This window comes from Accipiter gentilis, chromosome 29 (genome assembly GCF_929443795.1).
Source record: "Accipiter gentilis chromosome 29, bAccGen1.1, whole genome shotgun sequence".
NCBI lineage: Eukaryota > Metazoa > Chordata > Aves > Accipitriformes > Accipitridae > Astur > Astur gentilis.
The window spans coordinates 4,396,558-4,411,618 of record NC_064908.1 but is presented as its reverse complement, the minus strand read 5'-3'; the positions used below and the strand labels follow the sequence as shown (position 1 = coordinate 4,411,618).

The following is a 15,061-nucleotide window of genomic DNA, read 5'->3' as shown; positions in this document are numbered from 1 at the left end:
GTCCGGAGCGGGGCAGGGCTGCCCGCGCCTGCCGGGACTTGTAGTCCCCCGCCTCGGCCACGGCACGAGTGCGGGTGAGGGGATTTTCTCCCCCGGAGCGGGCCAAGAGGGTGGGTGCCGGGGCGGGGGGCGAAGGCAGGGCCTGGCACCGGGGTCGCGCAGCCCCTTGCACAGGCGTTGTGCAGCCCCTTGCACTGGGGTCGTGCACTGCCCTGCACAGGCGTTGTGCAGCTCCTTGCACAGCCATCGTGCAGCTCCTTGCATCGGGGTCATGCAGCCCCTTGCACCCGGGTCGTGCAGCGCCTTGCACCGGGGTTTCGGAGCCCCTTGCACAGGCGTTGTGCAGCCCCTTGCAGTGGGGTCATGGAGCCCCTCACACCCGAGTCATGAAGTGCCTTGCACCAGGGTCGTGCAGCGCCTTGCACCCAGGTCATGCAGCCCCTTGCACCAGGGTCGTGCAGCCCCTTGCACAGCCATCGTGCAGCTCCTTGCAGCCGGGTCGTGCAGCGCCTTGCACCAGGGTTTCGGAGCCCCTTGCACAGGCGTTGTGCAGCCCCTTGCAGCGGGGTCGTGGAGCCCCTCGCACCCGAGTCATGATGTGCCTTGCACCAGGGTCGTGCAGTGCCTTGCACTGTAGTTGTGCAGCCCCTTGCACCCGGGTCGTGCAGCCCCTTGCACAGGCGTTGTGCAGCCCCTTGCACTGGGGTCGTGCACCACCCTGCACAGCCATCGTGCAGCTCCTTGCACCCGGGTTGTGCAGCGCCTTGCACCGGGGTTTCGGAGCCCCTTGCACAGGCGTTGTGCAGCCCCTTGCAGTGGGGTCGTGGAGCCCCTCGCACCCGAGTCATGAAGTGCCTTGCACCAGGGTCGTGCAGCGCCTTGCACCCAGGTCATGCAGCCCCTTGCACAGCCATTGTGCAGCTCCTCCTTGCACCTGGGTCGTGCAGCACCTTGCACCGGGGTTTTGGAGCCCCTTGCACAGGCGTTGTGCAGCCCCTTGCACTGGGGTCGTGCACCGCCCTGCACAGGCATTGTGCAGATCCTTGCAGCGGGGTCGTGGAGCCCCTCGTACCCAAGTCATGAAGCACCTTGCACTGGGGTCATGCAGTGCCTTGCACCCAGGTCATGCAGCCCCTTGCACAGCCATTGTGCAGCTCCTTGCACCAGGGTCCTACAGCCCCTTGCACAGCCATCGTGCAGCTCCTTGCAGCTGGGTCGTGCAGCGCCTTGCACCGGGGTTTCGTAGCCCCTTGCACAGGCGTTGTGCAGCCCCTTGCAGCGGGGTCATGGAGCCCCTCGCACCCGAGTCATGAAGCACCTTGCACTGGGGTCATGCACTGCCTTGCACCAGGGTCGTGCAGCGCCTGGCACCCAGGTCATGCAGCCCCTTGCACAGCCATTGTGCAGCTCCTCCTTGCACCCGGGTCGTGCAGCCCCTTGCACCGGGGTTTCGGAGCCCCTTGCACTAGGGTCATGGAGCCCCTCACACCCGAGTCGCGCAGCTCCGTGCACCGGGGTCACGCGGTTCCCTGCGCCAGGGTCATACAGCTCCTTGCACCAGGATCATGCAGCTCCTTGCACCAGGGTTTTGCCATTCCTTGCAGAGGGATCACGCAGTTCCTTGCGCTGGTGCCAGAGGCTTTTTGTGGCCACGGAGGGTTAGCAGCGACCTGGAGACGTGCAGGGTGGTGGGGAGCATTAGCAGCGTGTGCCGGCTCGAGGAACGGGGATGCTTGGCCCCCTCCAGACGGGACCCTCGGGGTCTGGCAGCTGCCAGGGCAAACTGTGTGGGGAGCGTGGAGCTTTCCGTGGGAGATGAATTCGCCGGGGATTGGGGGCGGCAGCGGGACGGAGCGCTGGGGACCCTGCCCAGCCGGAGGCAGCAAGCCCCGCTGCACCCCGAGTGCCCAGGGCATGGTGTGACCCTGCCACCGGGCTGCCCCTGGCAGCAGCATGGCATTTCTCTCTCCGTGACTGGGAACTCCCCGTTCTGCAGGACCCGCCATGGCAGATTTGGCTGGAAACAGCAGATTTAATGGGCAGTCACATGCCCCAGCGGGGTGACTGTCATCTGACTGGGAGATGGGTGTCAGACAACGGGCGATGGGCCCTTCAGCGCTGCATCTCCCGTGCATTGCCTCGTGCTGGACCTTGAGGACCAGCCTCTTGGGTCCGGTCCGGGCACCCGGCGCTGGCCCGATCTGTCTGACGCTGCAATCCGGCAGCTCCTCTTGAGGGGGATCCAGACACCCCAAGCTGGGGTCATATCTGTCTCCCAGGCACGCCACCTCCTTCCTTTTCATCGCCCATCCTTCAAGGCTGCAGCAATGAAGAGATTTACCCCTCGAGAACAAAAGCAGGGCATTTTCCTCAGCCTGAGTGTCCTTGCATGACACTTTTTAATCCCTAATTTATTTGCAAATACGTGTGGGCAATTCCCCCAAACCTAATGAACCGAGAGCTGTTCACACACAGCTCCTTGTTTCTGCACATCCTGCTCCAAACTGGTTTCTGAAGCCGCCAGCGACCGCACCAGCTCAGCCCTGGGGTCCCTGCGCCACAGCTGAGCACACGCTGCAGCCTGAATTTCTCCTGGTCATCCCAGTTTCCCAGCCAGCCCCAGCAGGGATCTGGGTCCCAATCAAAAAGGTGACCCCAAGTTTGTCATTCCTGCAAATTCAAAGGCTCCGTGCACATCTGAAAGTCCATGCAGTGCCTGGAACCCTTGAGCATGAACTCAGATTTTGTTGTTTTGCCAGGAAGAGCTGAGCCAGATTCTGCTCAGCCGCAGCCAGATGAGACACGAGGCAGTTAGATTTGCAGCCCTTTATTGACTACAGAAGATTTGGATACTACTCATCACCACAGGGGCCCGAGGGAGGATAAGGTGTTGCAGGGACAAATTATCCCACGGGTGATGCTCAGCATCCCTAGGCTGACAGGGCAAAGCCAACTCTGTTGTTGGCTATGTCAAAGATGGAGTAATACTGCCGAAGGAAGATGTTGCCGAGGATCCAGAGCGGCTGGCCGCTGGAAGACGACACGTATGTGCTCTCGACCGCAACGGTGCAGACGCCGTTGTTCTGTCAGGGGAAAAGGAACAAATTTCAGTGCCAGTGAGTAGCGCGGGGAATTTGTGCTGCCTGTGCCTTCATGGCTGCTTTGGCTGGGAGCAGGATTAGACCCTCCTTACAGTCACATGCAGGCATGCAAAAGCACCGTGAAATTGGGTGCTGGAAAATATGGCATCCAGGCTGCTGGAAGCCTCTGCACTTGAAAAGAAACTCTGACTTTCTCCTGGGCAAAACTGCCCTATGATGGCAAACGGCTGCTGGGAATGGTAAAATCACGCTTACATTTAAGACGTAGACCGAGGGAGGCAGCACTAACTGGGTTCCGCTGATGACAAAGGAGAGGCTGGGCATGCTTTGTACGTAGTTGCAGTTGACGACGTACTGCAAAAGAAGCAAAAACGGACAGAGGGTTCAGGACCCCGTGGCTGGGCACCATCCTTCCTCCAGCTGTAATCCCGGCCATGCTCCCTAAGGGTCAGCACAGCTCTGACTGCGGCAGGGCTGTGCTCACCTTGGGTTCTCATGTTTGGAAGAATTATTTTTATTTTACACCACTGCAAGGGGAGATACACCACTGCAGTGTTGTTTCAGGTGAGACGCTTTGCTCCAGAGATGCTGGGAGCCCCCCCATAGCTCAGCGTTACCACCCAAATGTGTTCTCGCCCCACGGCACCAGCCCCTTGTGTGTGCAGGGCATCCTTCCCACCTACCCCGTCCTGACTCTCCTCCACACCCAGCGCCTGCAGGAAGGCTGACATGTATTGTCCTGGGATGGTCAGCAGGAACGTCCCCGTGTCCACAATGCCGTGACAGCCTTGGCTGCACCAGCCGGTGGCTGACGACCCGATGGCGAACCTGGAGAGAGCAGCAAAAAAGGCATCAGAAAAGGCTCCCTGCCTCCAAGACCCACTCCGAGCTGCGGTGCAGCACTTACTCCTCGATACCGATCTTCCAGTACACTTCCTCGACCACAGGAGCCCACGTAATCTCCCCGGAGTACAGCTGGGGGGCAATGCCTCCAAGGATGACTTCCCCACCGTAATTGTATGTCGGGTTGCTGGAAAGATACAAAATTAAACCCCAGATCAGGCAGGCTGCTCAGTAGAAAGCGGTGTAGCATACAGGTGCGTGGGGAGAACATGTGGATGGAGAGTGAATGAAGAAAAGGGTGGATCCAGGCTGTGTCTATGCAAGAGAGAGACCCGCTGTCAGAGGTCTCACCGTGAGAAATAGAAGCTGAAGATGGATTCGGTGAGCTGGCTCTGCTGCATCATGTTCTGGATCAGCGTGTTGTAACCGCTGATGGCGATGGCCGGGTAAGCCAAGCCCAAAATCCCATCAAAGTCCAGGTAGTAAAAGGGGCTGCTGGGCTCATTCAGGGTCAGGCCGAACTCCTGGTTCCTGACAATGATGTTCTGGATCTAAAGGGAGAGGAAAGATGCTGGGAGATGCCAGTGTTTTGGACATCCCCCTTGACAGCGCTATCCCACCAGGGAGCTTCTGGGGAGAGGCAGGGGTGGCTGGGAAGGTCACGAAGGTAAATCCACACGGAGAAGTGCTGAGCTCTTCCCCATCACAGCTGGGAGATGGAGTCGGGAGCAGCCTAGCTCATAGTCTTTGTCCCATCACCCTTATTATTTCATAAAAATACCCACAAAACCAGTTTGCCTCAGTTAAATGAGTTTAAAATCACACTTCCACCATGTGCAAGTCTCACAACAGAACTTTTCTTACGTCCTGTAATGGCAAACCTCAGCCATCAGCATAAAAAGCAAACACCTATGGCCAAAGACATCCCTTAGCCCAAAGCAGTGATAAAAAGCCCAGAGAACTTGGACTGAGTTTGCTTTTGTATCCCAGTCTCCGAGTAAATTTATGCTGACGCACCATAAACTCAACATGGGAGATTCAGGCGCTAATATCCAAAATAAGAAGACACTTTCAGCCACCCTCTAATTTTTAACCGAATTGGACCGATCACAACTGCAGTCACTTCTTTCCCCGATGGCAGCAACGCACCAACACATCGGAAGTCACTTACGGTCACAGTGTCGTACCCCAACACCACCGACACGTCACCGAACCCGTATGCGAGGGTGTAGGTCTCACCGATGTCCGAGAATGTGGACGACTGGCTGCTGTTGAACCTGTTATGATTCACTGCACAGAGAGAAGGTCACAGCCCCCAGGTCAGATCCTGCCCTCGGTTCAGCATCCCTGCCCCCACAAGGGTAGGAATCCCCAGCAAAGGGCTTCACGGGGAAGGGGGTCATCCAAAACCAGCCCCATTGGTGTCACCGAGCAGAGAGCAAACGCCAGACCCCATCGGCTCTCCCTGATTTCCCCGTCATAGCTCCAGCCCGCAGCATGCAAGGGATGTCCGAGAGCGCTGAGAGGGGGGGACCCCCAGCCCCCCCGCACTGCTGTGTCCCCCAGGGATGCTCACCGCAGGCTGGAGCCTGGCAGTAGGTGGAAGGCACCCACAGGTTGGAGGAGCCGGTGTCAAAGATCACCAGGAAATTTTGTGGAGGGGTCCCGATGCTGATCTCGCCAAAGTAGAAGGACTGTAAACGAGAGCATTGGTGGATTTCTGTTTCTGCCTGGTATTTTGAATAAGAGTTTTCAGCTCTCTGCCAGCTGAGAAACCCAGACTGTTAAGGAGTCATAGTAGTAAGGTAGTCCTTGAGTGCATCCAGGGCAGCTAAAGCAGAGAAAGGGGCAACGATTTGCCTCCAATGTACGAAAGTCAGCAGCAAGGCCAGGAGTAGTAGACTTGCCCTACAACCGCCCGCTGCAGAGCATCCCGCAGGCAGCCAGGAAAGAAGGAGGGCATCACCAAAAACCAGAGCCAGGTGGCTCAGAGGAGGAAGGAAAAGCTTTAATACTTACGTTCAGGTAGTTCGTTAGTGTTTCGTAAGTCACAGCGTTGCTGAACTGGTATTTCCTACCGGGGTCCCTTTTGAGACCCTTCAGGACACCCTCCGGCACCCCCTTCTCTCTCATCAACTCTCCCACCGACTTGCTTTTCCTCAGGGGGATCCTGCAAGGGATGGAGATGGCACCGAGTGGCCGGGGGGGCCCCATCCACACACGCACCCCCATGTGCTGAGGGCGAACCCCGCTCCGTGGCCAGACCCTGCACCCTCGCACCCATCCCGGCCCCAGGGCTCACCTCACGATGCCCTCCCCGAGGTGGAGGCAGAGCAGGGCTAGCACTAGCCACCTCATGGCTCTGGGTGCCAGGGAGCCCATGGCTGTTCCTGCGCTACCTCGGCCAGGGCAGGGTATATATAGGCAGGAGCTGTGCGCAGCCCCTTGCTCCAGACACCCCTTTCCTCTGTTGCTGCACCCACCCAACACTAACGCTTGCGGTGTGTTTAATCTCCGCAGCCGCCCTGATTTTCCCTCTTTACGCAGTTGTTCGGGCACTAAGAGATTAGCCAGTACCTCTGATACCGAGACCAAATATGTGACATCTGATAAAAAGCAAAATGCTGTTATCAAGAAGTCAGAATATTTTCCTCTTGCCTTCAGCACCAGCTTGACCTTTCCAGAAAACAAAGGCAAAACACACCCTTTATAGCAAATGGAAATTTGTGATGCTGGTGTTCCTCTTTTGACCCATCCAGGCAGCCAAGGAAGTGCCACGGGCCAGCAGTATTTCTTCCATCCAAATCTACAGACTGTGTTACATCCAATTCCCTCAACGCAGCTAGCAGGAAACAGCAGGAGTGGGTTTTCAGCCCAGCTCCAAGCCTCCTGGGAACCAACACATACCCCCCCAAAACCATCTCTCTTCCCAGGCATTTGTCCTTTTGTCATCCCGCCCCTTCTGCCCTCCAGCTCTGCTAATACCCCTCGAAGAAGCTGAGATGGGGGCTAGAAACTGCTCACTATAGTGGCCCTGAAAGACATAACAGGCCTTTACCTGCCCAGTTACAACCACTCAGCCATCTCCAAAAGATGGATTTGCTTTGATTTGCTGCAGTTTATCATCTATGTCGGAGTTACACCAAGGGTGCTCAGGTCGCACGTCTGGTGCGTTAGAGGTGATGTCTCCCATATGCTTTGAGTGATCCTGGTCATTCCCAGACTGGAGAGATGCAGGGGAGCATGTATTTCGGTGCTCATTTGCAGGGGATTTTTAGTCCCGGGACACCCTTTCCTCCCCTGGGAAGGTGCTACCAGCCAGCCAGCCCCTGCCAGCTCACTGAGGACCCATCCTGGCATCTGCTCCCCCGAGGACACTGCTCAGCCTTGTACTGTGACGCCTGGGCACTCGCTGCCGGCAGAAACTCTGCCACGCACTGCCAGGGAACAGTGATTGTCCCCAACACTCTGGAAGCCTCATCTGTGCTGGCTAGTGGCCTCGTCTCCCATGGAAAATCTGAGGAGACAACCATGGGAGGTTTTCTGTGCAAAGCTCTCCGCAAAGGAGCCCCAGCTGGACCAAAAGCTCAAGGCTGCTCAGCCCCCCTCTGCCTGGGGGACAGGGGGATGCAGCGCGGGGCCAGCTCCACCTTCACCGTGCGCTTCAACGGGTATTGCTTCGAGCACCCGTCACACGCTGTGGTCCTGCTTCCATTTCACTGGGACCAAAAACTTTCTCTGGATCTGAATTGACCCCACGGGGGAGCACCAACATACGCACCCCAGGGTGCAGGGAGCAGGCAGGGGTCCGGTCCCCGGGGTCGGGCAGGAGCAGCCCCACTGCCCTTTGCCGTAGGGCGCTTGCAGACTCCCCAGTCCCCGCCAAGAGTGGGGCTGGACCCCGGCAGAGCCTTGCTGCTTCCACCCGAGCTGTTGGCGTTGGACCGATGCTTTGAGCCTGTGGCAGCTCAGGAAACCCCCCCAGCGCCCCTTTCCTCCTCCATCGCATCCCGATGGATCTGCCTTTGCTTGGACAGGTCCTGCAGGGAGCAAAGGGAAGAGCAAAGATCAGCAGGGACATGGTCAGCCTTCGCCTGTCCCTTCCTGTCACCGCTGCTGCCAGAGCAGCTTCAACTCTCAGAAACCTCCCCATTTCGTAGGGTAGGAGAAACGCCCTTCCCTCCTATCCGTGCCTATCTAATCTCCGTCTCACTGCGCTCAGCCTGTGTCAATATTTTGACACAAAGCACAGAGGAGTTTGTGTCCTTTCTCTGGTGAAATGACAGAGCTATTAATATATCTGATAATGAGCTCCAATGATAAAGAGCTTCTAAGAAACAAGTTTGGATCCCGGGAAAGAGCAGTGCTACCCGAGCTTCTCCCGGCCAAGGTGTTCCCTCTCCCCTTTGTCCACAGACCATGATTCCCGATACTCTGGCTGTTGTTTTACCTGACTGACTAGCCCCGCTTCAGGATTTAGGGGTCATTTGGATGTCATGGCTAACCTAATCTGTCCTCATATTCCCACTTTGACTTAATCACGGGACTTTGTTAAACCTTATCCAGCTGCAAGGAAGATTAGTGGCTTCCCACACGGACTTCTGATGAGGTTTCCCGATGCCCAGCAAGAGGGACAGAGGTGGGGACTGACCGGCCCCGCGACTTTATCCTCGGCCGGTCGGAGCGATCAGTTCAGCCCTGCAAGTACCAGCAGCAGCGAGAGCCAGGACGGCATGTCCCTGTGGTCACTCCAAGGTCACCACAAACTGCAAGCAAAGCAATGTCCACTGCTACCGGCTAACTCTATACGTGCCTGAGTAGGTGCTTGGCGAGCATCTCCCTAAAGTGACTTAGTGCAGCCCGGCAGCAAACAGCGGCTGGAGGAGGACGAAGACGTATCACCCTGTTAGGGACTCACACGGCATTTGCAGACACGCACCAGCGCCTGACGGCACAGAGCAGAACTGGCTTTTTTGGGGAATCCCTTGGGGAACTCCCGTCCCCGGGGCTGTAGTTGGTGTTTAAGACCAACAACCCGTGACCTTTTGGTGTCCTGATCCCCTGCACCGCAGCCTGGAGCTTGGTGCTTCTCACCTGCAAAACAAAGCCCTTGCAGGAATCGGGCTCGGGACACTCATTCGGGGCTTGTCCCTCGTTGAGGATAAGGAGGACAGAAGCCGGTGGATTGGGTTTGCGTGCAAGGTTTTGGTAGCAGGGGGTTACAGGGATGGCTTCTGTGCAAAGCTGCTAGAAACTTCCCCCATGTCTGACAGAGCCAGTGCCAGCCGGCTCCAAGATGGACCTGCCGCTGGCCAAGGCTGAGCCCATCTGCGATGGCGGTAGTGCCTCTGGGAGAACGTATTTAAGAAGGGGGGAAAAAAAAAATCTGCGCAACTGCAGCCGGAGAGAGGAGTGAGAATATGGGAGAGGAACAACCCTGCAGAGCCCCAGGGCGGTGCAGAAGGAGGGGGAGGAGATGCTCCAGGCACCGGAGCAGAGATTCCCCTGCAGCCCGTGAGGAAGACCCTGGTGAGGCAGGCTGTCCCCCTGCAGCCCAGGGAGGTCCACGGTGGAGCAGATCTCCACCTGCAGCCAGGGAAGGACCCCACGCTGGAGCAGGTGGGTGCCCGAAGGAGGCTGTGACCCTGTGGGAAGCCCACGCTGGAGCAGGTTTACTGGCAGGACTTGTGACCCCACAGGGGACCCACGGTGGAGCAGTCTGTGCCCGAAGGACTGCAGCCCGGGGAAGGGACCCACGCTGGAGCAGTTCGTGAAGAACTGAGTGGGAAGGACTCGCTTTGGAGAAGTTTGTGGAGAACTGTCTCCCTCGTGGAGGACTGTCTCCCGTGGGAGGGACCCCACGCTGGAACAGGGGAAGAGTGAAGAATCCTCCCTCTGAAGAGGATGAAGCAGCAGAGATGTGTGATGAACTGATCATAACCCCCATTCCCCATGCCACTGGGAGGGGAGGAGGTGGAGAATTCAGGAGTGAATCTGTGCCTGGGAAGAAGGGAGAGGTGGGGAAAGGTGTTTTGAGATTTAGTTTTTATTTCTCATTACCCTACTCTGAGTTGATGATTAATAAATTAATTTCCCCAAGTTGAGTCTGCTTTGCCCATGACGGTAATTGGCGAGTGATCTCTCCCTGTGCTTATCTCGACACACAAGCCTTTCGTTATATTTTCTTTCCCCTGTCCAGTTGAGGAGGGCAGTGATAGAGCAGCTTTGGTGGGCACCTGGCATCCAGCCGGGGTCAACCCACCACAGCGGTGTGCAGCCAGGTCCAAAGGCAGCAGCCGGGATTTGGGGGATGGCAGCTGCCTGCTTTCCAACACACAAAGTCTACAGCCCCCAGCTGAGCCACACAAGCCTTGCAAGACGGGACGGGGCTGGGCTGTGGGACATCTTCATACCCAAGGGCTTGGAAGTCGAGCTGCACCGTCTGCAGGAGCTACCCCGGGCACCAGCATGGGGAAAGGCTGGTCACTCTTGTCCCTGCGCCCATCGGGCTGTGAGCTGAGCTGCAGCTCGGAGCCACCCCCAAGCTCAATAATTCACTATAGATAAAGGCTGGGATTCAGTCTCACAGCCATTAGGAGTCGACAGCATGTCATACCCCTTTGCAACAAACATAAATATTTGAAGCAGCCCAGGGACAGCTTCCCCACCGCCTTCCCCGTGCTGACTCTGCGGAAATGTGCCTAGGAGTTTATCACGGCGCTTATCTTTCTTGCTGGAGAAAGAGTGTCTGAGACACGCAACCCATCAGTCCACGCTCAATTGTCACTCAACAAACTCAGAAGGTCAGAGACTATTTGGGATGCTGGTGTTTATTTGTAACAGGAGACTGTGAGAACGCACACAGAAATCCTGGAGGGATGGGGAACCGTGCAGACACATAAAGGAACATAAAGGTCCATAGGAACCCCGTAGTGCTCCAGCACTGCTGGCTAAGGTGTGTTTGGCCAGGAGAAGGGCTGGATTTTGCTGCTCCGCTCCTCTACACCGACGAGGCGAAGCCGATGCTGTTGTTACCCATGTCAAAGATGGTGTAATACTCCTTCAGGAAGATATCACCCAAGATCCAGAGCGGCTGCCCGTTCTGGGAAGGCACGTAGGTCTCCTCAATCGCAAGAGTGCAGTAGCCGTTGTTCTGTAAGGGGGGAATAACGGGGAATCAGAGCCTCAAACAAGCACCAGGACCCTGCCAGGTGGGCTGCAGGGAGGTAGGATCTGCCCGCACAGGCAGGGAGAGCATTGCTACTTGTCAAGAAGTACCAGGTCCTTTCCTGGCCCTCAAGGACTCAGCAGGATGAAGCTGCTCAGCTAATACATACGTTCGAGACGTAGGCGGAGGGGCTGAGTGGGAGCTGAGCTCCGTTGATGACGAAGGTGATGGTGGGCATGTTCTGGATCTCACTGCAGTCAACTGCATACTACGGAGAGAGGATGAAGAGGAGGTTATGGCTGGAACAGCACCCACTGTGAGAGGAGAGATGCTCCCGTATGCGGGGGTAACATACACTTTAACCCCTGACAGTGCCATGTCGCCTCGTCCTTCCCTGACACGCCCGCAGTACGATGTTCTGTAGATGCCACACAAGTTTTGTGGGACCTGGTCAAGCCCACGGCTTCTGGCTCACTTTGAAGCCCCCCCCCTGCTCCACACGCACCTCCAAAACATCCCCTGCACTTACACCTTCGTTGGTCGGCTGGGCACCAACAGCCTCAGCAAAGCTGCCTATGTACTGCTGGGGCACCGTCAGCAGGAACGTCCCCGTGTCCACGATGGCCTGGCAGCCCTGGCTGCACCAGCCGGTCGCTGACTGCCCGATAGCAAACCTGGGAGGAGAACAGGGAGAAGGACGTCACTTTAAGCACCCACTGGCAACTAAACCTGTCTTGGCTGGATCTATAAGTCTGGGATGCTCCAAAATGCAGTGCCTAACCCCTGCCTGGAACCCATGCCTGCTGCAATAGCTGCAGCTTCATCTGCAGGACAGCCCTACCACCCTCGTTACATGAGCTGCCCGGGTGGATGATGCCCGTCAGGTACAAACACAACTCACTCATCAATCGCCACCTGCCAGTAAAGCTCCTGGGTCACCGGTGCCCACATAATGTCCCCAGAGAAGAACTGAGTGTCAATTCCTCCGAGAATAAGCTCTCCCCCGTAGTCGTAGGTGGGTTGGCTGCAAAAACACAGAGTTACAGCAGCAGAGATTGTAAATGGGTGCGATATGCATAGCGAGGGACAAATTCACAAGGAACCTGCATGGGGACAGGCAGAGGGACCCCGGTGCACACAGGACGTGCAGAGGGTCCCAGCAGATTTTTACCGAGAGAAGTAGAAGCTGAAGATGGGCTGGGTGAGCTGGTTCTGCTGCAGCATGCCCTGCAGCGCGGTGGGTGTCCCTCCCACCGCCAGTGAGGGGTAGGCCATTCCCATGATACCATCAAAATCAGCATAGTAGAAAGGCTCGGTTGGCTCATTCTCGCTGAGCCCGAACTCCTGGTTTGAGACCACGATGCTCTGGAGCTGGAGGGGAAAAGGACGCCAGGTCAGCCTGCATGCTTAGGCAAACCCGAGCAGCCATCGGATGGGATGACTGATGCTCTGAAAGCCCAAAGAACACACTGCAAGGTCATAGCTGGTGAAAACATTACCAAACACCTGGGAAAATTAGCAGGAATTGGGTTAAAACAAAGTAAAACCACAGCTGGGTAACTGACGGTGGCAATAACCACTTTATATCAGTTCTGCCCATCTCAGGCCCTGGTTTGCCCAAGTCTTGGCTACAAGAGACATGAAATCTGCCCTTAGGCTGTCCCCCAGGGTCCTTCCATCGGGACACCCAGCTGGTGCTGGGGACACAGCGCCCAGGCACACAAGGACGGCGTGGGGCGCACTCACCGTCAGCGTGTCGTAGCCCAGCACCACCGTGAGCGAGCCGCTGCCGTAGGAGAGGGTGTAGGACTGGCCGTTGGAGGTGAAGGTGGAGGACTCACTGGGATTGAACCTTGCATGATTGGCTGCGTGAGAGAGAAGAGGGCAAAGCTCCTGGGCACACGCTCGCCTGGCCCCGGTGGGATTTCACTGCCAGTCGCTCTGCCAGGATAACGCCTGGGAAAGCAGCTTCCCCAGCAGAGCATGTTGTGAAGAGCGAAACGGGCTGTTTCTCTGCCTCGCAGTTATCTCGAAGGCAGGGTCTGCATCCCAGTTTTCCCTGCATCCCTCTCCAGGGAACAGCTGTTGTGATCACAACATCAGCCACCCAGCACGAGCAAAGCCATCAGCAGTTAAATCCCCATCGCTCTCCCACCATCAGCAAGTTACATCGGATGAGCTCTGCCAGGGAGCGGGACATCGGCTCCGCAATTCGTAGCTTTGCAATTCCCTCTGCCCTGCCACGAAAGGTCAGGCACAACCACGGAGATTTCTGCAATCTGGGGACACCCACCATGGCCGTAGTGATTCGGCTATCTTCATTAGCCAGGCACGTAATGGCAGAGGGCTCCGTGTTTCCCAAGGAATGCACCAGCTTGTACCAGGGAACAGCTATCCCAGAGCAGCGTGCCAGGATCGTTTTTGGTCTGGCATCGTGATTTCCCCGCTACGCTGTGCTGCTGGGGCAGCTCTGTGCAATGCGGTTGCAGTACTCACAGCACGCCTGCGTCTGGCAGTAGATGGAGGGCACCCACAGGTTGGAGGAGCCGGTGTCGAAAAGCACCAAGAAGCTTTGCGGGGGGGTCCCCATGCTGATCTGCCCGAAGTAGGAGGACTGCAGACAAGAGATGGGGTACCTCCGTTGGTCACCGGGTCAGGGACAGACCAGGCTTTCACCTCCCAGCCCTGCGCCGGCATTCCGGTGCTTTGCAGGGTGGTGGGGAATGCCAGGCTCACTCCTGCAAATAACAAAGTAGGCAGGAACGGACCGAACTCTCACCCTGCTTTTCCTCCCAAAAGATGTAATATTAAATATTTATTTTGTTATGTCTTTTGTCACATACAGAAAAGCATCACTTTTCATGGCTGGGGGAAACTTTTCTAAAGTCTAAAATAGAAGCTTAAAAAAGAGTGGAAAGGAAGGAATCTGTCACTCCTGGAGGCTCAGGGGTGAACAGATCGCTCTGGCAGCTGGGAAGGAGGAGGGAAAGGGGAGCGTGGCGTACGGACAGGCAGCGAGAGGGGAACCTTGGGGTACTCACATCCAGGTGGCTGGTCATCGGCTCGTACACAACATAGTCGTCACTGAAGTGGTATTTCTTAGCTGGATCATATTTAATTTTCTTCAGGAAGTCCTCCAGCACCCCAGCCTCCTTCATTTTCTCCCGTATAGACTTGGCTTTCTTCAGTTTGATTCTGCACAGAGGGGAAAAAAAAACCAAAACCAAACAACAAAATACATCAGGAAATCGGAAAATTTGGGCATTTTCAAATGATCTGTTCTCTGGGCTCCTTTGAACCCTGCCACAATGGCAGCCTTCCACTCAGCTGCCTTGTACGTCCCCAGGGGCTTCCCTCCCAGCAAGGGATGCAGCCTGGACTGGGACCACGATGATCTGTGGAGATGCAGGAGGCTGGAGTCATACCTGGTTAGACTTGGTCAGCATCCTTGGGGATGCAGCACAGCCTGTGCAGGTTACAACTGCAGCCGGGTTTTGTTATCTACCCTCTCCCCAGTCTTTCTGCCGCAGCGGCTGCACCAGGACACTCACCTCACCAACCCCTCTGAGAGCTGGAGACAGACCAGGGCCAGGATGAGCCACTTCATGGTGCAGGAGTTGTCCGCCAGTCCACGCACACCTTCTCAGAAACTACAGCAGACAGGCCGAGTTGCCCAGAGTGCCCAGTTTTATACTGGGAAGCAGTGAGACCCCCCCTCCTTATCTGCTGACCTCATTTTTCCATTACCACCACACACCACCCCACCCCCCCGGCTTCAAGGGTTTCTTTGTATTTTGGGCCACAAGGATTTTGAGGAGTTTGTGTCCTTAGCGGGGCGCTTGGGTGAGAATAGAGCAACACACGTCTTCAGCAGCAAGATCAAAGTGTTACCATCTGATAAAAGGCCAGCTCTTATCACAGCAAAGAGAGGAGTGACCCAAACGTCATC

At 56.6% G+C, this 15,061-nt stretch overlaps 2 protein-coding genes across 2 annotated transcripts; both read right to left on the bottom strand.

The window, feature by feature from the left end:
* Positions 1-2,876: 2,876 nt before the first annotated feature.
* Positions 2,877-6,302, bottom strand: LOC126052061 (pepsin B-like). The gene is made up of 9 exons (XM_049832151.1): positions 6,247-6,302; positions 5,964-6,114; positions 5,521-5,638; positions 5,116-5,234; positions 4,296-4,495; positions 4,009-4,131; positions 3,785-3,929; positions 3,357-3,455; positions 2,877-3,083 (listed from the first exon to the last, which is right to left on the bottom strand). Exons 1-9 carry the CDS (start codon positions 6,300-6,302, stop codon positions 2,931-2,933), a joined length of 1,164 nt encoding a protein of 387 aa, XP_049688108.1. The 3' UTR covers positions 2,877-2,930.
* Positions 6,303-10,927: 4,625 nt separating this feature from the next.
* LOC126052062 (pepsin B-like) lies at positions 10,928-14,722 on the bottom strand. Its single transcript, XM_049832152.1, has 9 exons — positions 14,664-14,722; positions 14,154-14,307; positions 13,609-13,726; positions 12,859-12,977; positions 12,284-12,483; positions 12,014-12,136; positions 11,642-11,786; positions 11,282-11,380; positions 10,928-11,097 (listed from the first exon to the last, which is right to left on the bottom strand). Exons 1-9 carry the CDS (start codon positions 14,717-14,719, stop codon positions 10,945-10,947), a joined length of 1,167 nt encoding a protein of 388 aa, XP_049688109.1. The 5' UTR covers positions 14,720-14,722; the 3' UTR covers positions 10,928-10,944.
* Between the last annotated feature and the right edge of the window lie 339 nt (positions 14,723-15,061).